The sequence below is a fragment of the Tursiops truncatus genome, chromosome 14, assembly GCF_011762595.2.
Source record: "Tursiops truncatus isolate mTurTru1 chromosome 14, mTurTru1.mat.Y, whole genome shotgun sequence".
Classification (NCBI taxonomy): Eukaryota; Metazoa; Chordata; class Mammalia; order Artiodactyla; family Delphinidae; genus Tursiops; species Tursiops truncatus.
The window spans coordinates 66,370,592-66,393,852 of NC_047047.1; the positions used below are offsets into that span (position 1 = coordinate 66,370,592).

At 37.6% G+C, this 23,261-nt stretch overlaps 2 protein-coding genes across 4 annotated transcripts in view; one reads left to right on the top strand and one right to left on the bottom strand.

Moving 5' to 3' along the window:
- Nucleotides 1–12,922, top strand: part of TRMT61B (tRNA methyltransferase 61B) — a 32,645-nt gene extending 19,723 nt beyond the window's left edge. For both annotated transcript variants that reach the window (XM_033838803.2, XM_033838802.2), the window contains exon 7: nt 1,455–12,922. In XM_033838803.2, coding sequence (XP_033694694.1) covers nt 1,455–1,501 — 47 coding nt within the window. In that variant the 3' untranslated portion in view covers nt 1,502–12,922. The remainder of the gene's footprint in view (nt 1–1,454) is intronic.
- Nucleotides 1–23,261, bottom strand: part of SPDYA (speedy/RINGO cell cycle regulator family member A) — a 35,721-nt gene that overhangs the window by 2,317 nt on the left and 10,143 nt on the right. For both annotated transcript variants that reach the window (XM_073791478.1, XM_019943103.3), the window contains 2 exons: nt 19,512–19,683; nt 12,916–13,213 (listed from right to left, as the gene is read on the bottom strand). In XM_073791478.1, the coding sequence (XP_073647579.1) occupies nt 12,916–13,213; nt 19,512–19,683 (470 nt within the window). The remainder of the gene's footprint in view (nt 1–12,915; nt 13,214–19,511; nt 19,684–23,261) is intronic.

Consider the following 23,261-nt stretch of genomic DNA (forward strand, 5'->3'; position numbering starts at 1 on the left):
ATTGAAAGATTTCATGAAGTAAGTGGTAACATGCTTAGATCTGTGTTTTGGAAAAAAATCACTCTGGTTGCATCTGGAGAACTGATTGAATCATAAGCGGAGTAGTCTTCTGGTACCATTTCTAAATGGTAAGTATCCGAGCACTCATACAATAATAATGGCTTTAAAGTTTTCATAACATTTCCAGATCTATAGACGCTCTGATGTATATTTTTAGATTCCATCATGGAATACTCCCCTTTCTTCTGCCTTTCTATTTAACTACTAGTGAAATTCTGTCCTTCATTTATTGTTTTGAATGCAGGCCCTAATTGTACTTCTTGGAGAAGGGGCTGACTTAAGAGCAAAGAAAAGTTGTGCCTTCTCCTATTTCATGTAGAATGGCTTCTGTTCAGTACACTATGCTCAGTAGATGCTGAACTGAACAAGAGCTAACAGTGTCCATTCTAATAATGAGTTGAAAACCAAACTATATAAGCAAATAAACATTTATTTATATAGTTAATCAAAGTCCAGCTTAAGCCCTTTATCCATCTCTCCATTGAACACTAAGCATGTTTATAATCTGGCTTGTGGGACAGGTGCCTTCTTCTAAAGTTAGCTTTCTATGTTCATTTCTGGTTCTCATTTACCATAATATAAACTCCTAGAGATTTGTGAGTGGTTCACAGCTGTCTTCCCAGTAACTTCCAAAGGCCCTGACTTTTCCACCCAGTAAATCAGTAAAAGTTTGCTGATGGCTTGAAGCTTACACTGGATCAGGTGTTATTTCATCTGCTGACTTGGTTGTTCTAGGGGGAAATTTAAGTATATAGCTCGCAGGTTGTGGAAGACTTTGAGTTTAAACTTTATACTTCAGAGTCAGTAGGGAACTTCTGAAGTTTCCATGGTCATGTAAAAGCAGATACTTTTTAAAAGTTAGTCTGTTAGTGGTGTCTGAGTATTTAAAGGAAGGAAAATATTAAATCAGAAATGTCATAGTAATACATAGTATACAACTATGAGGTGATCTGTATTAATATACAACTATGAGGGGTGGAAAAGGGGCAAGTGTAAAAAAATATTGTGAAGGAAGAACCAGATAAGCTGGTGGTTCATTGGATGTAGAGGGAGAGAAGCTATATATATTCAAACTTTCATCTACTGTTCAGGCAAACAACTACTGTTTGCCTTATTTCTCTGGGCAAACAGGATTCAGCCCAGCTCATAAATAACTTCCTTGGAACAGCCTTCACTATGTCTCTCACCCTACAGAATTGATTCTGAAATCTTTTGTGCTCATAAATGTTGACCATATAGTTAGCATTGCCTTTATCACATCATTAATTTATAAGCCCTGATTATGCCTTCGTTAAGGATTTTAAATTGGGATGACTAGAACAGTGGTAATGACAAAAGTAAATAAGGAAGTTCAGAGAAGGATTTATTTCTGAGGAAAAATTCTTTGGTTTTAGATTGCATAATGGAATGTCTTGTGCCTGCCTACGTGACCCAGGACTAAGGTTTGGTATACTGCTTTTTTCCCTTGGCTTCACTCTAAAATCTGGGGAGTCCTCAGATAATACATAATAATATGTACCCATGTCTCAGATATACTAGCCTAGGTTAAGACAGCATAAGGTAAAGAGAAACAATATAGTTCAGTAAGTATAAAAATGTGCTGTCTATTCAGATAGAACTGGGTTCTCATCTTGCTGTTTTCATTGTTGCTGTTTTACTTTGCAGCTGTGACTTTTCTGAGTTTGTTTCTTCATCAGTAAAATGAATGTCATAGTGGCACTTCAGGATTTCTTGTGGGGGGTCAGGTGTTAAATGAGACTACCTTCATAAGGTGGCTAGCACGTGATTGGTGATTGTGATGCATGTAAGTTTGTAAAGAATGCCTCATCTATCTCATCTCTCTCATCTATCTCCCATCTATCTATCTCCCACAACCTTATCAAAATCAACTATTTTATTCTTAGTAAATGTCATAAACATGTTTATGTAAAACTTGTTCATTGAACGTGTTGTTTTGAGAAAAAATCTTAAGGCAGAAAAACATGTTTTTAACCTGAAAAGCAAGAAGTTGCTTGCGTTTGAAAGAAGGATGGAAGCATCGATACCAGCTATTGGTAAGTTTTATCATAAAAGCCTAAGCAGAGCATCAGCTCTTTGTGTCTCTCCTGGAGAATGAATTGAGTTGTCTGTAGCCACAAACCTTAGGTGATTCCAACCACCTTATATAGACTGGAGGAAGAAAGTTTTGCTGGTAGAGGCCATTTACTGAGCATCAAAACAGCTGCTGAGGCAGTAAGAGACCACTGTTCCTGATAATACCATGTTACCCTTAATCCTCTCCACCCCCCGTTAGCCCACTGACTTGTTAAGCCTACTGAGGGAAAATGAATGTAAACGTTTATTGGTCAAGTGTATGTATGACCAATAATTTTTCTTTGTATTGCCTACCCTCTGTCATCCTGAAACAATAGGTTTTACATTTAACCTTGAATTCCCACTCAGAACAAAACACAAATGAGTAAATACTTATTTCTTCCTATAAAGGACCTATATATCCTAAACCAGGGTGTCAGGGCTTTCGTCCAGGGACAGGAAGAAAGCACAGTTCCATTTACAACTGCCCTAAGTCAAGTGCCCCACTTTTCATCCAAAATCCCTCAAAGACCTGCTTTCCTTTTTTTCCTCGAAGCAAGCTGACTAGCAGAGCCCCTTACACCCTGGGGCACTCTGATTTCCCATTGAAATATCAAAGCCTAAACATAGGGTGTGACTACTTTTGATATCTAAGGCATTAGTTTGAATAAAATATAAGTGCTTCTGTTCTGCTTTCGTTAAATATGTGTTCAAATTATGGTTGGAATTCTCTCCCAGTTCACTCCATACAACCTTTCATCAGGGACTTTGTTCTTTTTTTTTTTTTGTTTAATCTAATTTATTTTTTTATACAGCAGGTTCTTATTAGTCATCAATTTTCTACACATAAGTGGATACATGTGAATCCCAATCGCCCAATTCATCCCACCACCACCACCACTTCCCTGCGGCTTTCCCTCCTTGGTGTCCATACGTTTGTTCTCTACATCTGTGTCTCAATTTGTGCCCTGCAAACCGGTTCATCTGTACCATTTTTCTAGGTTCCACATATATGCATTAATATACGATATTTGTTTTTTTCTTTCTTAGTTCACTTTGTATGACAGTCTCTAGATCCATCCACGTCTCAACAAATGACCCAATTTCATTCCTTTTTATGGCTGAGTAATATTCCATTGTATATATGTAGCACATCTTCTTTATCCATTCATCTGTCAATGGGCATTTAGGTTGCTTCCATGACCTGGCTATTGTAAATAGTGCTGCAATGAACATTGGGGTGCATGTGTCTTTTTGAATTATGGTTTTCTCTGGGTATATGCCCAGTAGTGGGATTGCTGGATCATATGGTAATTCTACTTTTAGTTTTTTAAGGAACCTCCATACTGTTCTCCATAGTGGCTGTATCAATTTACATTCCCACCAACAGTGCAAGAAGGTTCCCTTTTCTCCACACCCTCTCCAGCATTTGTTGTTTGTAGATTTTCTGATGATGCCCATTCTAACTGGTGTGAGGTGATACCTCATTGTAGTTTTGATTTGCATTTCTGTAATAATTAGTGATCTTGAGCAGCTTTTCATGTGCTTCTTGGCCATCTATATGTCTTCTTTGGAGAAATGTCTATTTAGGTCTTCTGCCCATTTTTGGGTTGGGTTGTTTGTTTAATATTGAGCTGCATGAGCTGTTTATATGTTTTGGAGATTAATCCTTTGTTGATTCGTTTGCAAATGTTTTCTCCCATTCTGAGGGTTGTCTTTTTGTCTTCTTTACGGTTTCCTTTGCTGTGCAAAAACTTTGAAGTTTCATTAGGTCCCATTTGTTTATTTTTGTTTTCATTTCCATTACTCTAGGAGGTGGGTCAAAAAGGATCTTGCTGTGATTTATGTCAAAGAGTGTTCTTCCTATGTTTTCCGCTAAGAGTTTTATAGTGTCTGGTCTTACATTTATAAGTCTTTAATTCATTTGGAGTTTATTTTTGTGTATGGTGTTAGGTAGTGTGCTAATTTCATTCTTTTACATATAGCTCTCCAGTTTTCCCCGCACGACTTATTGAAGAGGCTTTCTTTTCTCCATTGTATATCTTTGCCTCCTTTGTCATAGATTAGTTGACCATAGGTGCGTGGGTTTATCTCTGGGCTTTCTATCTTGTTCCATTGATCTGTGTTTCTGTTTTTGTGCCAGTACCATATTGTCTTGATTACTGTAGCTTTGTGGTATAGTCTGAAGTCAGGGAGTCTGATTCCTCCAGCTCCGTTTTTTTCCCTCAAGACTGCTTTGGCTATTTGGGGTCTTTTGTGTCTCCATACAAATTTTAAGATTTTTTTGTTCTAGTTCTGTAAAAAATGCCATTGGTAATTTGATAGGGATTGCATTGAATCTGTAGATTGCTTTGGATAGTATAGTCATTTTCACAATACTGATTCTTCCAATCCAAGAACATGGTATATCTCTCCATCTGTTGGTATCATCTTTAATTTCTTTTATCAGTGTCTTATAGTTTTCTGCATACAGGTCTTTTGTCTCCCTAGGTAGGTTTATTCCTAGGTATTTTATTCTTTTTGTTGCTATGGTAAATAGGAGTGTTCCCTTAATTTCTCTTTCAGATTTTTCATCATTAGTGTAGAGGAATGCAAGAGATTTCTGTGCATTAATTTTGTATGCTGCAACTTTACCAAATTCATTGATTAGTTCTAGTAGTTTTCTAGTGGCATCTTTAGGATTCTCTATGTATAGTATCATGTTATCTGCAAACAGTGTCAGTTTTACTTCTTTTTTTCCAATTTGTATTCCTTTTATTTCTTTTTCTTCTCTGATTGCCATGGCTAGGACTTCCAAAACTATGTTGAATAAGAGTGGCAAGAGTGGACATCCTTGTCTTGTTCCTGATTTAGAGGAAATGCTTTCAGTTTTTCACCATTGAGAATGACGTTTGCTGTGGGTTTGTCATAGATGGCCTTTATTATGTTGAGGTAGGTTCCCTCTATGCCCACTTTCTGGAGGGTTTTTATTATAAATGGGTGTTGAATTTCTCAAAAGCTTTTTCTGCATCTATTGAGATGATCCTATGGTTTTTATTCTTCAATTTGTTAATATGGTGTATCACATTGATTGATTAGCATATATTGAAGAATCCTTGCATCCTTGGGATAAATCCCACTTGATCATGGTGTATGATCCTTTTAATGTGTTGTTGGATTCTGCTTGCTAGTATTTTGTTGAGGATTTTTGCATCTATATTCATCAGTGATATTGGTCTATAATTTTCTTTTTTTGTAGTATCTGTTTCTGGTTTTGGTGTCAGGGTGATGGTGGCCTCATAGAATGAGTTTGGGAGTGTTCCTTCCTCCTCAGTTCTTTTTTTTTTTTTTTTTTTTTAAATTATTTTTTATTGAAGTATAGTTGATTTACAATGTTGTGTTAGTTTCAGGTATACAGCAAAGTGATTCAGTTATACACATATATATTCTTTTTCAGATTCTTTTTTTTAATTGAAGTATAGTTGATTTATAATGCTGTAGGCAAATTCTGAGACAGCTTTTCTCATCTTAAGATTCCCATCAGGTAGAGCAGAAACCTGGCTTCTTCCTGACACGAGGGAGGAAGAAGGGATCGTAGAACACAGCCCATGGAGAATATCATCCCTGACCTGGCGAACCGTCCCTTTTGGAAAGCCCTAACTCCTGTTCTTTGGAAGAGTTTGAGAAGGATGTGTGTTAGCTCTTCTGTAAATGTTTCATAGAATTCACCTGTGAAGCCATCTGGTCCTAGACTTTTGTTTGTTGGAAGATTTTTAATCACAGTTTCAATTTCGTGACTTGTGATTGGTCTGTTCATATTTTCTATTTCTTCCTGGTTCAGTCTTGGGAAGTTATACCTTTCTAAGAATTTGTCCATTTCTTCCAGGTTGTCCATTTTATTGGCATAGAGTTGCTTGTAGTAGTCTCTTAGGATGCTTTGTATTTCTGCGGTGTCTGTTGTAACTTCTCCTTTTTCATTTCTAATTTTTTTTTTTTTTTTTTTTTTTTTTGCGGTACGTGGGCCTCTCACTATTGTGGGCTCTCCCGTTGCGGAGCACAGGCTCCGGACGCGCAGGCTCAGCGGCCATGGCTCACGGGCCTAGCTGTTCCGCAGCATGTGGGATCTTCCTGGACCTGGGCACAAACCCGCATCCCCTGCATCGGCAGGCGGACTCTCAACCACTGCGCCACCAGGGAAGCCCATTTCTAATTTTATTGATTTGAGTCCTCTCCCTCTTTTTCTTGATGAGTCTGACTAATGGTTTATCAATTTTCTTTATCTTCTCAAAGAACCAGCTTTTAGTTTTATTGATCTTTGCTATTGTTTTCTTTGTTTCCATTTCATTTATTTCTGCTCTGATCTTTATGATTTCTTTCTTTCCGCTAACTTTGGGTTTTGTTTGTTCTTCTTTCTCTAGTTCCTTTAGGTGTAAGGTTAGATTGTTTGAGATTTTTCTTGTTTCTTGAGGTAGGCTTGCATAGCTATAAACTTCCCTCTTAGAACTGCTTTTGCTGCATCCCATAGGTTTTGGATTGTCGTGTTTTCATTGTCATTTGTCTCTAGGTATTTTTTGATTTCTTCTTTGATTTCTTCAGTGATCTCTTGGTTATTTAGTAACGTATTGTTTAGCCTCTACGTGTGTGTGTCTTTTTTACAGTTTTTTCCCTGTAATTCATTTCTAATCTCATAGCGTTGTGGTCAGAAAAGATGCTTGATATGATTTCAGTTTTCTTAAATTAACTGAGGCTTGATTTGTGACCCAAGATGTGATCTATCCTGGAGAATGTTTCGTGCACACTTGAGAAGAAAGTGTAATCTGCTGTTTTTGGATGGAATGTTCTATAAATATCAGTTAAATCTATCTGGTCTATTGTGTCATTTAAAGCTTGTGTTTCCTTATTTATTTTCATTTTGGATGATCTGTCCATTGGTGTAAGTGAGGTGTTACAGTCCCCCACTAGTACTGTGTTACTGTCGATTTCCTCTTTTATAGCTGCTAGCAGTTGCCTTATGTATTGAGGTGCTCCTATGTTGGGTGCATATACATTTATAATTGTTATATCTTCTTCTTTGATTGATCCTTTGATCATTATGTAGTGTCCTTCCTTGTCTCTTGTAACATTCTTTATTTTAAAGTCTATTTTTTCTGATATGAGTATTGCTACTTCAGCTTTCTTTTGATTTCCAGTTGCATGGACTATCTTTTTCCATCCCCTCACTTTCATTCGTATGTGTCCCTAGGTCTGAAGTGGGTATCTTGTGGACAGCATATATATGGGTCTTGTTTTTGTATCCATTCAGCCAGCCTGTGTCTTTTGATTGGAGCATTTAATCCATTTACATTTAAGGTAATTATCGATATGTATGTTCATATAACCATTTTCTTAATTGTTTTAGGCTTGTTTTTTAGGTCCTTTTCTTCTCTTGTGTTTTCCACTTAGAAAAGTTCCTTTAGCATTTGTTGTAGAGCTGGTTTGGTGGTGCTGAATTCTCTTAGCTTTTGCTTATCTGTAAAGCTTTTGATTTCTCCATAGAATCTGAATGAGATCCTTGCCGGGTATAGTAATCTTGGCTGTAGTTTCTTCCCTTTCATTACTCTAAGTATATCATGCCACTCCCTTCTGGCTTGTAGAGTTTCTGCTGAGAAATCAGCTGTTAACCTTATGGGAGTTCCTTTGTATGTTATTTGTCATTTTTCCCTTGCTGCTTTCAATACGTTTTCTTTGTCTTTAATTTTTGCCAATTTGATTACTATGTGTCTCGGTGTGTTCCTCCTTGAGTTTATCCTATATGGGAATGGGACTCGCTGCACTTCCTGGACTTGGGTGGCTATTTCCTTTCCTGTGTTAGGGAAGTTTTCGACTATAATGTCTTCAAATATTTTCTCTGGTCTTTTTTCTCTCTCTTCTCCTTCTGGGACCCCTATAATGCAAATGTTGTTGTGTTTAATGTTGTTGCAGAGGTCTCTTAGGCTGTCTTCATTTCTTTTCATTCTTTTTTCTTTTTTCTGTTCCACAGCAGTGAATTCCACCATTCTGTCTTCCAGGTCAGTTATCCGTTCTTCTGCCTCAGTTATTCTGCTACTGATTCCTTCTAGTGTATTTTTCATTTCAGTTACTGTATTGTTCATCTCTGTTCTTTAATTCTTCTAGGTCTTTGTTAAACTTTTCTTGCATCTTCTCGATCTTTGCCTCCATTCTTTTTCCGAGGTCCTGGATCATCTTCACTATCATTATTCTGAATTCTTTTTCTGGAAGGTTGCTTATCTCCACTTCATTTAGTTGTTTTTCTGGGGTTTTATCTTGTTCCTTCATGTGGTACATAGCCCTCTGCCTTTTCATCTTGTCTGTCTCTCTCTGAATGTGATTTTTGTTCCACAGGCTGCAGGATTGTAGTTCTTCTTGCTTCTGCTGTCTGCCCTCTAGTGGATGAGGCTATCTAAGAGGCTTGTGCAAGTTTCCTGATGGGAGGGACTGGTGCTGGGTAGAGCTGACTGTTGCTCTGGTGGGCAGAGCTCAGTAAAACTTTAATCTGCTTGACTGCTGATGGGTGGGGCTGGGTTCCCTCCCTGTTGGTTGTTTGGCCTGAGGCAACCCAACACTGGAGCCTACCTGGGCTCTTTGGTGGGGCTAATGGCAGACTCTGGGAGGGCTCACTCCAAGGAGTTCTTCCCAGAACTTATGCTGCCAGTGTCCTTGTCCCCATGGTGAGCCACAGCCACCCCCCACCTCTGCAGGAGACCCTCCAACACTAGCAGGTAGGTCTGGTTCAGTCTCCCCTGGGGTCACTGCTCCTTCCCCTGGGTCCCAATGCGCACACTACTTTGTGTGTGCCCTCCAAGAGTGGAGTCTCTTTCTCCCCCAGTCCTGTTGAAGTCCTGCAATCAAATCCCGCTAGCCTTCAAAGTCTGATTCTCTAGGAATTCCTCCTCCCATTGCCCGACCCCCAGGTTGGGAAGCCTGACGTGGGGCTCAGAACCTTCACTCCAGTGGGTAGACTTCTGTAGTATAAGTGTTCTCCAGTTTGTGAGTCACCCACCCAGCAGTTATGGGGTTTGATTTTACTGTGATTGCGCCCCTCCTACTGTCTCATTGTGGGTTCTCCTTTGTCTTTGGATGTGGGGTATCTTTTTTGGTGAGTTCCAGTGTCTTCCTGTCGATGATTGTCCAGCAGCTAGTTGTGATTCTGGTGTTCTCACAAGAGGGAGTGAGAGCACGTCCTTCTACTCCGCCATCTTGGTTCAGGGCCAGGGACTTCGTTCTTAATGCTTTCACCAATTCTTTAGTCCTTAGCAATCTGCTAGAAGACTTCTGTGGCAGCTTATTTTCACTACTGAAGGCAGGATTTCATCAAAGGGGGTAGCAAAGCATCACAGGAATTCAGGTTGTAGTAGAGTCAAACCGGGGTTCAAGTGTCACTCTCTCAGTCATCTTGGGCAAATGATTTAACCTCTCTAAGCCTCTGTTTCCTTATGTACAAAGTGGAGATACTAGTATTTACCTTGGGGTTGGCTGTGAATATTAAGTGAGGTTATGAATGTAAAATCCTTAACACATTGCATGGAACATTTTAAATATCTAGTAAATCTTACCTGTTATGAGGATCAAAGACTGTAGGCAAAGGGGCTAGGAGAGAGGGGAAGGATGCTAAAAGGAAACTCTTATCATTTAGCCTATGATAGACCCTATTTACTTTCAAATATGAGTGAACAAATAAAAATGCTTGGAGGTGTTACAAGGGAAGAGACTATACTGTCAGTCAAATTTGTTCAGTGATTACTATGGCCAGGGAATGGAACAGAAATAGGCAAGACCCCTACCTTCAGGAGTCTTAAGAGTCTAGTTTCTCAGTAAAACTTCAGTAGCCACTGCTAATCTCATAAGAATGTGGTAAAAATAAATAGGTGAAACTCTGAAATAATGTGAGTCTCATTATAGAATTAGAGAGAACCATAAGAAATCTGCCAGTCCCATCTTCAGATGGGTGAAAATCTGGGACAAAGGCATTATAAGAAGTAAAAAGGATCACTGCTGGTAGAATGTCATTCTGGTTCTGTTTCAAATCGAGAAATGTCAGAGAAGTACTCAACCTTTATAAATAATAATTTAAATGAAAATTAGGGTGTGGTTGACAAAGTATTTCCAGTTCATGCGATTATTTTCAAATTAATATAAAATACCATTGTTCAAAACCACTTAAATCCCAACAAAACAGAAATATGCAAATAAATTGTGGTACTTATAGCATGTCATGACTAAAAATCAGGTTTTCAAAGACTAAATAATGACATCGGGAAATGCTTTATGGGAAGTGAAAAAAAAGCAAGCATAGATACATTATGGTTCTATTTTTGAAAATAGAAATAGAAAAGTGTATAGTATTACAAAGCTATAGTAACCAAAACAGTATGGTATTGGCATAAAAACAGACACGTAGATCAGTGGAACAGAATGGAGAGCCCAGAGATAAATGCACACATATGGTTAATTTATGATAAAGAAGTCAAAAATATATTGGGAAAAGATAGTCTCTTCAATAAATGGGGTTGGAAAAACTGGACAGCCACATGTGAAAGAATGAAACTGGACCACTATCTTTCACCATGCACAAAAATTAATTCAAAATGGATTAAAGACTTGAATGTAAGACCTGAAACCACAAAACTCCTAGAAGAAACAGTGGGTAAGGTCCTTGACATTGGTCTTGGCAACTGTTGTTTGGATTTCACACCAAAAGCAAAGGCAACAAATGCAAAAATAAACAGTGGGACTACATCAAACTAAAAAGCTTCTGTACAGTATAGGAAACCATCAACAAAATGAAAAGGCAACCTACCAAATGGGAGAAAATATTTGCAAATCATGTATCTGACAAGGGGGTTAATATCCAAAATATATAAAGAACTCATACAACTCAACAGAAAAAAAAATCCAATTAAAAAATGGTCAGGGCTTCCCTGGTGGCTCAGTGGTTGAGAGTCTGCCTGATGCAGGGGACACGGGTTCGTGCCCTGGTCCAGGAAGATCCCACATGCCACGGAGCGGCTAGGCCTGTGAGCCATGGCTGCTGAGCCTGCGCGTCCGGAGCCTGTGCTCTGCAACGGGAGAGGCCACAACAGTGAGAGGCCCGCGTACCGCAAAAAAAAAAAAATGGGCAGAGGAAATGAATAGACATTTTTCCAAAGAAGACATACAAGTGGCCAACAGGTACATGAAAAGGTGTTCAACATCACTAATTAGTAGGGAAATACAAATTAAAACCACAATGAGATATCATCTCCCACCTGTTAGAATGGCTGTTAAGAAATAACAAGTGTTGGTGAGGATGTGGAGAAAGGGAACACTTGTGCACTGCTGGATGCAGCCACCATGTACAACAGTATGGCGGTTCCTAAAAAAGTTAAAAATAGAACTACCATATGTTCCAGCAATTCCACTTCTGGGTATTATCTGAAGGAAACAAAATCACTATCTTGAAAATATACCTGCACACTCACACCTATGTTCAGTGCAGCATTATTTGCAATAGTCAAGACATGAAACGGAAACAACTTAAGTGTCCATCAGTGGATGAATGGATAAAGAAAATGTGACTATCTTTTTATCTATCTATATATATCGATCTATATCTATCTATCTATATCTCTATCTATCTATCTATCTATCTATATATCTTAAAAAAGAAGGAAATCCTGCCATTTGTGACAACATGGATGGAACTTGAGGGCATTGTGCTAAGTGAAATAAGTGAGACAGAGAAAGGCAAATACTGTGTGATCTCACTTATAATATGTGAAATCTAAAAAAAGCTGAACTCAGGACTTTCCTGGTGGTCCAGTGGTTACAAATCCACTTTCCAATGCAGGGGACATGGGTTCGATCCCTGGTCAGGGAACTAAGATCCCACATGCCACGGGGCGACTGAGCCTGCGCACTCTGGAGCCTGTGCACCACAACTAGAGAGAAGCCTGCCCGCCGCAACGAAGAGCCCGCACGCTGCAACTAAGACCCGACACAGCCTAAATAAATAAATATTAAACAAAAATTAAAAATAAATTTAAAAACCTGAACTTATAGATACACCACCAAATGGTGGTTGCCAGAGGAGGCGGGGAGAGCGGGGGGAGTGGGTGAAGGTAGTGGAAAGTACAAATTTCCGGTAATAAGATAAATAAGTTCTGGGGATATAATCTACAGCATGGTGACTCTAGTTAACAAGATTGTATAAGTTAACAAGATTGTGTATTTGAGAGTTGCTAAGAGAGTGTATCTTAAAAGTTCTCATCACAAGAAAAAAAACCATAACTGTGTGGTGATGGATGTTAACTAAATTTATTGTGTTAATCATTATGTTATACACCTAAAACTAATACAGTGTTATATGTCAGTTTTATCCCAATTTTAAAAAGTGTGTAAAAGAAACCAATAGTTAATTACTGATAAAGCTGCATGGTGAGATTACAAGTAAATTTATTCTCTTCTTAAAACTTCTTTTGAATAAAATAAACATTTCAAAGAAAATGCTTCAGGCTCTTAAAATACTTGAGATCTATGGTGAATTAGGTTTCAGTTTAACAAAAGTCACATTAAAAATCTCTTAGTTTAGGTAAGCTACCACAAAACAATACCAAGACAAAAAGTAGTACTTGAAAAGGGGAAAACTTTCAATACTACTTTAACTCATATTGTTGTAGTATATAAATAATTATGTCCTCCTGCCTATAAGGACTACTGGTCAATAGATAACTTGGATTTATTAATAACATTCATAGATCTAATTCTGACATATCTCTTAAGTCATACCTTGAAAACAGCTATAAGCTTGAGAAGGATCAACTATTATGTCCATTGGGAATGAGTTGTGTGATTCCTGAGAATGTTTCTCCACCACCTCTACTGTATCACTGGATGAAGATGATGATGAAGACAATCCCAGTCTAACGTATCTTCCTTTTCTACCACAGAGTGAACAATCTACCGGTGTGGCACTAGGTCCCCGGGGCAGTTGAACTTCATCTCTGTGGTAGTTTCTAACAGCTCCACTGTGATGCACAGAGCGTTCTCGTTGCCATATATAATGGGTTGGAGCAATGGCCATAACCTATGGTGGAAAGCTTTCTTTTAGAATTTTAATAAGATTTTAAAATTTAGTAAAATTAAGAACAAAAATTATAAATCAAGAACAAGCTACCTGTAAAACTAGATCTAAAAATCTGTCACCGATTTTTTTTTTTTTTTTTTTAGAAAAAAAGCATTTCCAGATAAGGCAATATTACCTATAAAGTGATTCATTGCTTGGATCCGTAAGATAATAATTGACAAAGTATTTAAATTATTTCAAACAGGAAATAGAACTGAAGCAACCTTCCAGGTTGTTCAATTCTGGATATTATAGGTTTGGGAAAAATAATACAGTTAGTCCAAAACAATACATAATTCTCTGGAATGTACTGGGTTGAAAACAATATTTTTAATTGAGGTTTCCAGCTATGTATGTTAGGCTAATCTTAACATGTTTGCAATCACAGCAAGAGATATGGTGAATGAAAACACAGGTAAGGTGCTTAACCTCTCGGTTCCTATTCTCTTGTCTGTGGTATGGAGAGAATAATGGTGTCTATTGCAGAGGGTTGTTGCAAGGATTAGATGAGGGATTATTCAGAAAGTACTCAAGATTCCACACTACCTCTCAGGCATTGTTCTCTAAGGTCGATTAGAGAACACACTGCCTTTAGAGTCAGGATAGACTTAGTTTCTTATTCTGGCTCTGCCACTTCCTAGTTGTATGATACTTTGCAAGTTACTTAACCTTTCTGAGCCTCAATATCTTCATATGGAAAACTGGGGATACCATCTGCCTCATAGGATTGTCCTGAAGGTTAAATATGTGTAAAATCCTTATCACATAGTAAACATCTGGCGAATGATAGCCATTTAAGACAAGCTAGCGAAGTGTACCTACCTGCTGACCTCATGGTGTCTAAAACTTCTAAACAGAATGTTAGAATGTTACTTCTAAGCAAAAATGTTTAGTTGCAGTTATCAGTGACCCAAGGTAAATGAGAATTGTAGAATTTGAGAGCTAGACAGTGCTTTTAAAAAAATTATTTTATTCAAGTATCTAGACAAAATTATTATTCAAAAAAGACAGACAGTGCTTTATTAATTGCCTAGATGAGTGATTTTCAAACTGGTTTGAGGAGCCCTAGGCTTCACAGACAACATTAGGGGTCGCAGGAGGGGCTAAGGGAAGACACAGCAGGTGGAGGACCTCAATTTGGGGGATTGTGTGTAAAATTTTGTTTGGAAAGAAGCCTTCTGCTGTTAAGAATGACAACCTTAAAACTCCCAGATTAAAGCTGATTCCCTCAGAAAATAGGGTTATTGTGCCTCCCCCAAGACAATGCATAAAGAATACTAGCAACCCTAATTTTTAAAGTGTACTTTAGGATTGGATTTATTTTATAATCTACTTCTTAAATCCTTCAAAACAGTTTTCAACCAAAGACATGTAATAAAGTTATATATCTTTTAAAAGGTAGAAGTAAATAAAGATATTAACTCTAAATATACACATTTCTATGCCAATGTAAAACTGGGTGCAGAGATACCCAAGGTGAGGAAGTAGAATATCAAATTTTCTTATTCCTTCCATATTTATCTACTATTTTTCTCAATATTTCTGTTTTTATTGCTCATGTCTGGAATGTCCTTTCCCTTTATTTGTCTTAGTATTTCTTTTCCTTCAATGCCCAACATAAGTCCCACCTTTCTAGAAACTCCAGCTTTCAGATTTTCTTGTTTTATTATTAATGCTATATTAGGACTCAGCATGTAAATGTTAGCACTCAGATGTACCTTTTTTTTTTTTTTTTTTTTGCAGTATGCGGGCCTCTCACTGTTGTGGCCTCTCCCATTGCGGAGCACAGGCTCCGGATGCACAGGTTCAGCGTCCATGGCTCACAGGCCCAGCCGCTCCACGGCATGTGGGATCTTCCCGGACCGGGGCATGAACCCGTGTCCCCTGCATCGGCAGGCGGACTCTCAACCACTGCGCCACCAGGGAAGCCCCAGATGTACCTTTTTATGCATGTAACCTATTCTGCCGAAAGCCCCCTCTGGACAGGAATAGTTTCTCATACACTGCTTTCAAATGCCTTCTCCACAATATTATGCAGTCATTAAATATTTTTTAATGATAGATGAAAATATTTAAGAATTAGAGGCCACTAACATTAGGAGCCTTCAGCAATATGATTTTTGTAGGAATCCTATATAGCAAAGTCTAGTGAAAAGAGCAGAGGGAAATATGAAGTAAAGGGCACAATATAGAAGATTTGGTACTGTTCTTTCTGCAATAAGCTAGACATCGTAGTCTCTCCACATGTTAACCCACCTAGAAAAATGCATGCACACTTACCTATTATGCTATTTAATTCCTGAGACAACATAATAGATATAAGTGCACTTTCTAAACTAACCAACATAAGAGATGGAGGCTAGATGTCAGAGAAAACAGAACACTGGGAAGCCATTAGATGTGAAGTCAAGTTCTGGCTCTGCCACTTAACTGATATATGATCTTGAGTAAATCTCAACCTCCTTGGTCCTCACAAGTATTTTTGTAAAGATAAGAAGATAATTTATATGAAAATATAAATTTGTAAAGCACAATGCAAGTGTATAGTATAATTACTGTAAGCCAGTTTGTGGCTACTATCATAACTTGAGTTTATTTTAGGATATGTGACTAAAAAATGGGTTGACAGTATGCCAGTACTGGACTCTTAATAACAAATGCATAGAAAACTAAATTTCTAACAGCATGTCTTGCTACTATAATGCAGCAAACTTCAGGGCAAGGATGATGTAATACTTCTTTATAATAAACCTCCACAACACTGAACTTAGTGTCTTACTCATAAATTAGCTGTTAAATGAATACTTAAGAGAACAGGATAAAATCTACTAGGTAATTTCTTTTTCTGTACACCAATATGATTCAAATGTACCTGGTTGGAACAGTCAAAAAAAAAAAGATCTTATCTTTATCTAGCTTATCTATCTGGATAAGGGTCAGTGCTAGGTGAGCTCGGTAAAGAATTATTTTTTGGAGGGCTTCCTTGGTGGCGCAGTGGTTGAGAATCTGCCTGCTAATGCAGGGGACACGGGTTCGAGCCCTGGTCTGGGAGGATCCCACATGCCGCGGAGCAACTAGGCCTATGAGCCACAAGTACTGAGCCTGCGCGTCTGGAGCCTGTGCTCCACAAGAGAGGCCGCGATAGTGAGAGGCCCGTGCACCACGATGAAGAGTGGCCCCCGCTTGCCACAACTAGAGGAAGCCTTCGCACAGAAACGAAGACCTAACACAGCAAAAATAAATGAATTAATAAATTCCTACCCCCAACATCCAAAAAATAAAAGAATTGTTTTTTTAAATTTTATTGATTTTTGGCTGCATTGTTGCTGCACACGGGCTTTCTCTAGTTGCGGCGAGTGGGGGCTACTCTTCGTTGTGGTGCACAGGCTTCTCATTGCGGTGGCTTCTCTTTGCTGCAGAGCACGGGCTCTAGGCATGCGGGCTTCAGTAGTTGTGGCACATGGGCTTAGTTGCTCCGCGGCATGTGGGATCTTCCCAGACTAGGGCTCGAACCCATGTCCCCCACATTGGCAGGCGGATTCTTAACCGCTGCACCACCAGGGAAGCCCAAGAATTGTTTTATAGTTTTGTTTATTTAAAAAAAGTTTTTAATCAAGTATAGTTGATATACAATGTTTCAGGTGTACAGCAAAGTGATTCAGTTATATATTTTTTCAGATTCTCTTCCATTATTGGTTACTACAAGATATTGAATATAGTTCCCTGTGCTATACATTAGGTCCTTGTTGTTGTTTGTCTTCACAGATAAGAAGGTATGAAAAAGAATCAGAAGCTTTAAGTTCCATTCATTCTGTCAGTCAGCTATATTTACTGAGCGCCTACAAGTCAGGCACTGTTACTGCATTCCTCTCTCCCTTCATCCCTAGGCAACCACTTTCTGTCACTTTGGATTATATATTCTTTACAGTTGATATAAATGAAACCATACAATATGTGGTCCTTTGGGGACTGGCTTCTTTCATTTAGCATAATGTTTTCAGGGTTCATCCACTTTGTAACATGTATCAGTACTTTATTCCTTTTAATTGTCAAGTAATATATCATTGTATAGATATTTTGTCGATCCATTAATTAGCTGCTGGACATTTCGACTGTTTTCACAACTATTGACTATTATGAATAAGGCTGCTTGCTATGAACATTCATGCACAAGTTTTTGTGTGGACATAGTTTTCATTTCTGTTGAGTATAAAACTAGGAGTGGAATTGCTGGGTCACATGGTAACTCTGTTTAGCATTTTGAGGAAATGCCAGACTGTTTTGCAAAGCAACTACATGATTTTACAATCCCACCAGAAGTGTATAAGGATTCCAATTTCTCCACATCCTTACCAATACTTGTTATTGTCTGTCTTTTTTTAAAAAAAATTATAGTCATCCTAGTGGGTATAAAGTGATATCTCCTTGTGTTTTTGAGTTTGCCATTTTTCTGATGGCTAATGATGTTGAGCATCTTTTCATGTGCTTTTATGCCCATCTGAATATCTTTTTTGAAGAAATACATATTCAGATCCATATTCTTCATATTTTGAAGAAATACATATTCAGATCCTTTAAAAAATTGGGTTGTCTCTTTAATACTGAGTTGTAAGAGCTGTTTATATATTTTAGATATAAGTGCCTTATAAAACAGATGATTTGCAAAATTTTTCTTCCAGTTTGTGGGTTGTCTCTTCACTTTCTTAATGGTGTCCTTTGAAGAACAAAAGTTTAAAATTTTGATGATGTCCATTTTATCTATATTTCCTATTCTTGCTTGTGCTTCTGGTATTATATCTAAGAAACCTAATCCAAGGTCATGAAGATGTAACCCCTATGTTTTAAGATTTTTATAGTCTTTAGCTCTGAAGTCTCCCCTCAGGTCTGACACTAATCCATTAATTGGTTCCTTTGGCCTGTAGTCATTAAACTAGATATGACTTCATTTTTTTTTTTTTTTTTTTTTTTTTGGCTGCGTTGGGTCTTCGTTGCTGCACGCGGGCTTTCTCTAGTTGCAGCGAGTGGGGACTACTCTTCTTTGCGGTGCGCGGGCTTCTCATTGCGGTGGCTTCTCTTGTTGCGGAGCACGGGCTCTAGGTGCGCAGGCTTCAATAGTTGCAGCATGCAGGCTCGGTAGTTGTGGCTACATGGGCCCTAGAGCACGCAGACTTCAGTAGTTGTAGCGTGTGGGCTCGGTAGTTGTGGCTCGTGGGCTCTAGAGCAGAGGTCCCCAACCTTTTTGGCACCAGGCACTGGTTTCATGGAAGACGATTTTTCCACTGGTGGGGGTGGATGGTTCAGGTGGTAATGTGAGCAATGGGGAGCGGCAGACAAAGCTTCGCTCACTCCCCCACTGCTCACTTACTGCTGTGTTGCTCAGTTCCTAACATGCTGTGGACCAGTACCAGGGGTTGGCGACCCCTGCTCTAGAGCGCAGGCTCAGTAGTTGTGGCGCATGGGCTTAGTTGCTCCACAGCATGTGGGTTCTTCCCGGACCAGGTATTGAACCTGTGTCCCCTGCATTGGCAGGCGGATTCTTAACCACTGCGCCACCAGGGAAGTCCCATATGACTTCATTTAATTACAGCATTATCTAGCCCACATTTACCAAACTTCTTTGAACTAGTACTGGCTTATAGTGATCATTGCCTTCCATTTAATTTTCTACTCCAAATTTTTTTAGTTTGAAACATTAACTTTCTTTACTGAAAACCAGAACATTAGATAAAATAATCTTTTAACTTTTAGTGTCTTTCTGCTTTATATTAATAGAATCTGGCATCAAGGAAACTTTATGTATGCTTTATGAAAAGAGGTATAGTTTTTAAACTTATTTTATACCATGTAGTTCACATTTAACCTTGGGAACTTGAAATTTTGATACTTCAACAGAAATTATTTAATGAAAATTATTATTCAGCTCCAATGTTATTACCATGATGTATTTTGGAATGTGCATGCTATTCTTTCCCAATATACTGGTGATCTTTTTAGAGAAACACTCTAAAATAAAAATACTTTCTACAGAACTAGGCTGCTCTGAAAAACAGAAATGACAATTTTTAATTATTGTGGTATAAAATTAAAACATCAACATTGTAATATAAAAGTTGTACTCATGTTAATCATCAAGGTTAATGGTTTACACTTCATATACAAAAAAAAGTGAAACATTAGAAGCACATTAAAAAACATAAAAGGAAAACTACATAAAGAGAAGACAGAGATTATATATATAAAACGCATGTAAAAATCTTACCTCCTCACAGCATCGCCGGCTTACAATAGCCCTATAGTCAATTCTATCCCAGAGTTTGTCCCTTAACTTTAAGAAATCAGGGAATAATTTTCTCCAGTTTTTCCCTAAAGCCCATGGAAAAATTTCATATTTGGATTCTTCTTCATCTTCTTCAACTGTATTGGCCAGATACCTAGCAAAGAAGACCAACAACTCAAAAAAGAAATGGGTAAAGGACAGGAACAGACAGTTCACACACACACACACACACCCCAACTTGTTTATAAACACATAAAAGATGTTCAACCTTATGCATGATTAAAGAAAGGTAGGTCAAAAATAGAGATACAGTGAATTTTACCTTGTTGAGTTCTGGATACTTTTATATTCCTATCAATCTTGAGCTTTGCTCTGGGATGCAGTTATATGGAAACGGTCTGATCCTTTCAAGTCTTGCTTCATGATTTGTTAGGTGGATCTGGAGCAATGTTCAGTCTAGGGCTAATTTCTCCCCACTAAGGCAAGACGTTCCTGAGTACTGTACTCAGTACTGAATTACTCAGTGTGAATTATAAGTTTTTTCAGTCTGGCTGGTGGGAACAGGCACTATTTCCAGCCCTGGGTGAATGTTAGTCACTGTGTTCCCTCTATTCTTACAGTCTTTCCCTACACTCAAATACCTGAGGGGGAATCAGGCATGCATAAAAGCAGGAAAACCGGACAGATAAGAAGAATCATCAGTCAATCAAAACTGACCCACATGATAGAAGTAACAGACAAGGATACTAAAACAGTTATAATTATTCCAGATGTTCAAAAAGATTAGACACATTGAAAGTATACCTCTAGAGATGAAAACTATGTGTACAATGAAAACTACATTGAGTGGGGTTAACAGCAGATTAAATTTTGCAGAGGAAAAGAATTGTGCATTGAAGACATAGCAATATAAACTATCTAAAATGAAACACAGAAAAAAGGAAACAAAAATAATGAACAGAGCATCACTAAGCTGCGAGACAACTTTAAGCAGCCTAATAAAGGTGAAATTGCAATCCCTAAAGGGTGGTGGCTGGACAGAAAAAACATTTGAAGAAATAATGACTGAAAATTTTCAAAATTTGATGAAAACTATAAACCCACAAAGAATCTCAGTGAACTCCAAAGCACAAAACATGAAGAAAATTATACTAAGGCATATCATAATTAATTACTTAGGACCAGTAATAAAGAGAAAATCTTAAAAGCAGTCAGAGAAAAAAAATAAGACATGTTAGATAACACAGGAACAGAGATAAGGATGGAGCAGATTTCCCACTGGAAACAATGCAAGCTCCATAGATGACTTTCTAAGAAAAACAGGCGACTCACAATAAAAAAAAAATTACAAAACATACAAGGGAACAAGGCACCATGAACAGAAACAGTCCCTGAAGTGTGAAGATACTGGAATTAAGAGACAAACACCCAAGAAAAGGGGGTCTTAAAAGCAATCAGAAAGGAAGGCAAATGATCCCAAGTGGAAGGTTTGAGATGCAAGAAGGAATAGTAATCAAAGATATATAGATATATGGGCAAATCTAAACAAATGTTGAATTTATAAAACAACAATAATAATGTCTAACATTTTGGAGGGCATCAGGTAGAACTAATAGAATTGCAAAACAAGAGAATAGAAGTTGGGAAGAGTGATTAGAGTTAAAATGCTTAAGGGTCTTATAATTAAAAATAACTAGGGCAATTGCTAAAAGAATAGATATAGAATGTAAGATTTCCAAACATGTAGAGGAAAAAAAGGTGTCACAAGTAAAAATATTAAAATCTCAATCAAAAATAAGATTAAAATGGAGGGGAAAGAAGAAAGAAAAAAATGGGACATACACAAAATACACAACAAGATGGTAGGAAAAAATGCAAATATATAAGAAACAATAGAATATTATTCTGCAGTGAAAATGAACTATAGCTACATGTATCAATAGAAATGAATCTCAAAATAATATTATAAAGCAAAAGAAGAAAGTTACAGAAGAATGATAATGGTAATTATGGTGTATAATTATTTTATTATATAGCCCCCAAATAGGAATAACCAAATAATATATTATTTAGAGGTATATACATAGAATAAAGAAAAGTAAGAAAATGATTACTTGTGGAAGGGAGGGGGCTCTAATTGGGAAACTGTGTGCTGTGAGTTTCTAAGATTTTGGCAATGTTCTATTCTTGAGTCATGGGTACATGAGTATTTGTTTTGCTTCTATTCTTTTACACACACATACGTATACATTCCATATACTCTTTTGTAAATATTTCACATTAAAAAAATTTTAAAGGCACAGAAGTGTATAGTACATCTCTATTCATGTAATATACACACTGGTTCATATATAGAAAATTATTCTAGACACATACAGATGAAACTGTTAACTGTCCTTGAGGAGGGAGGTCAAGGTCTTGAGATATGAGGAAGACTTACTTTTTTTTTTTTTTTTTTGCGGTAGGCAGACCTTTCACTGTTGTGGCCTCTCCCGTTGCGGAGCACAGGCTCCGGACGCGCAGGCTCAGCGGCCATGGCTCACGGGCCCAGCCACTCCGCAGCATGTGGGATCCTCCCGGACTGGGGCACGAACCCGCGCCCCCTGCATCGGCAGGCGGACTTTCAACCACCGTGCCACCAGGGAAGCCCCCAAGACTTACTTTTAATTGTATACCCTCCTATATATATTTTTTAACCATGTGCATATTCATATTTAGTTACATTAATATAAAATGAGTACGTACATATTTTTATCCTCCCTTAAAATAACTATTTTAATATTACCTTATATTACATTATATATATATATATTACCTTATTATAAAGCACCTCATTGTTAAACCCATTCAGTTATATGAGTCAAATCATGTCCTTTGTGAAATTACATAAAGTAATTTCTCACTTAAGTATCCCTGAGAGTTCTTAGTAAACTGTAGATAGAGCTGGAGGTTGGCCCCTTTCATGCTTGCAGATTAATGAAAAATCTATAATGGACTATGGTACTCCAGTATCAGGACCACATTATTATTCTATTCTATATTAACAATTTTTCAGCCTCAAGGTAATGAAATATCTGTCTCTTACACATGCAAGTTGTCTTCTAATTTGAAATAGATTTTTCTTGGAGCAGAGTCCATTTCTTTTGCATAGGGTTAATTATGTTTATTCAAATAAAGAATTAAGAACCTCCTATGTCAGCCACTGAAGTATGCAAAAAAAGTAAGATACACATTCCTTGCCCTTAAGGAGTCTACAGTCAAGTAGAAAAGGCAATCAAGTATGAAATAAATACATAACTGAAAGAGGATATAGGAAAATGATAATAGAAATTCAGAGTGTTATAAGAATATATAGAAAGGAAAAGGAGTTGAGTTAGAACTGTGGCTGAGAAAATATTTAATGAGAACTATTGAGTGAGGTTATATCAAAAGAATGATTAGATATAAAAATGTAAATTATAATTCATGTTACTTTTCATATGGAGCTTATAATACAACATGCAACGCAACCTGACATGCTACTACACAGTGTAAGCTAACACAGTGCTTTGCTGGTAATAACATTACAAAACTTGTCAAATCCAATTTGGGGCATCTGGTAAGATTTAAATAAAGTTTCTTTTGGTTTGTTTTCAATTTTCACGTGAGGAAAAAAACTATAAAATAGATATTGCATCAACATACAGATATAATACTAAGAGACACGTAAACAGCAGCTTAGTGTTAAATGGC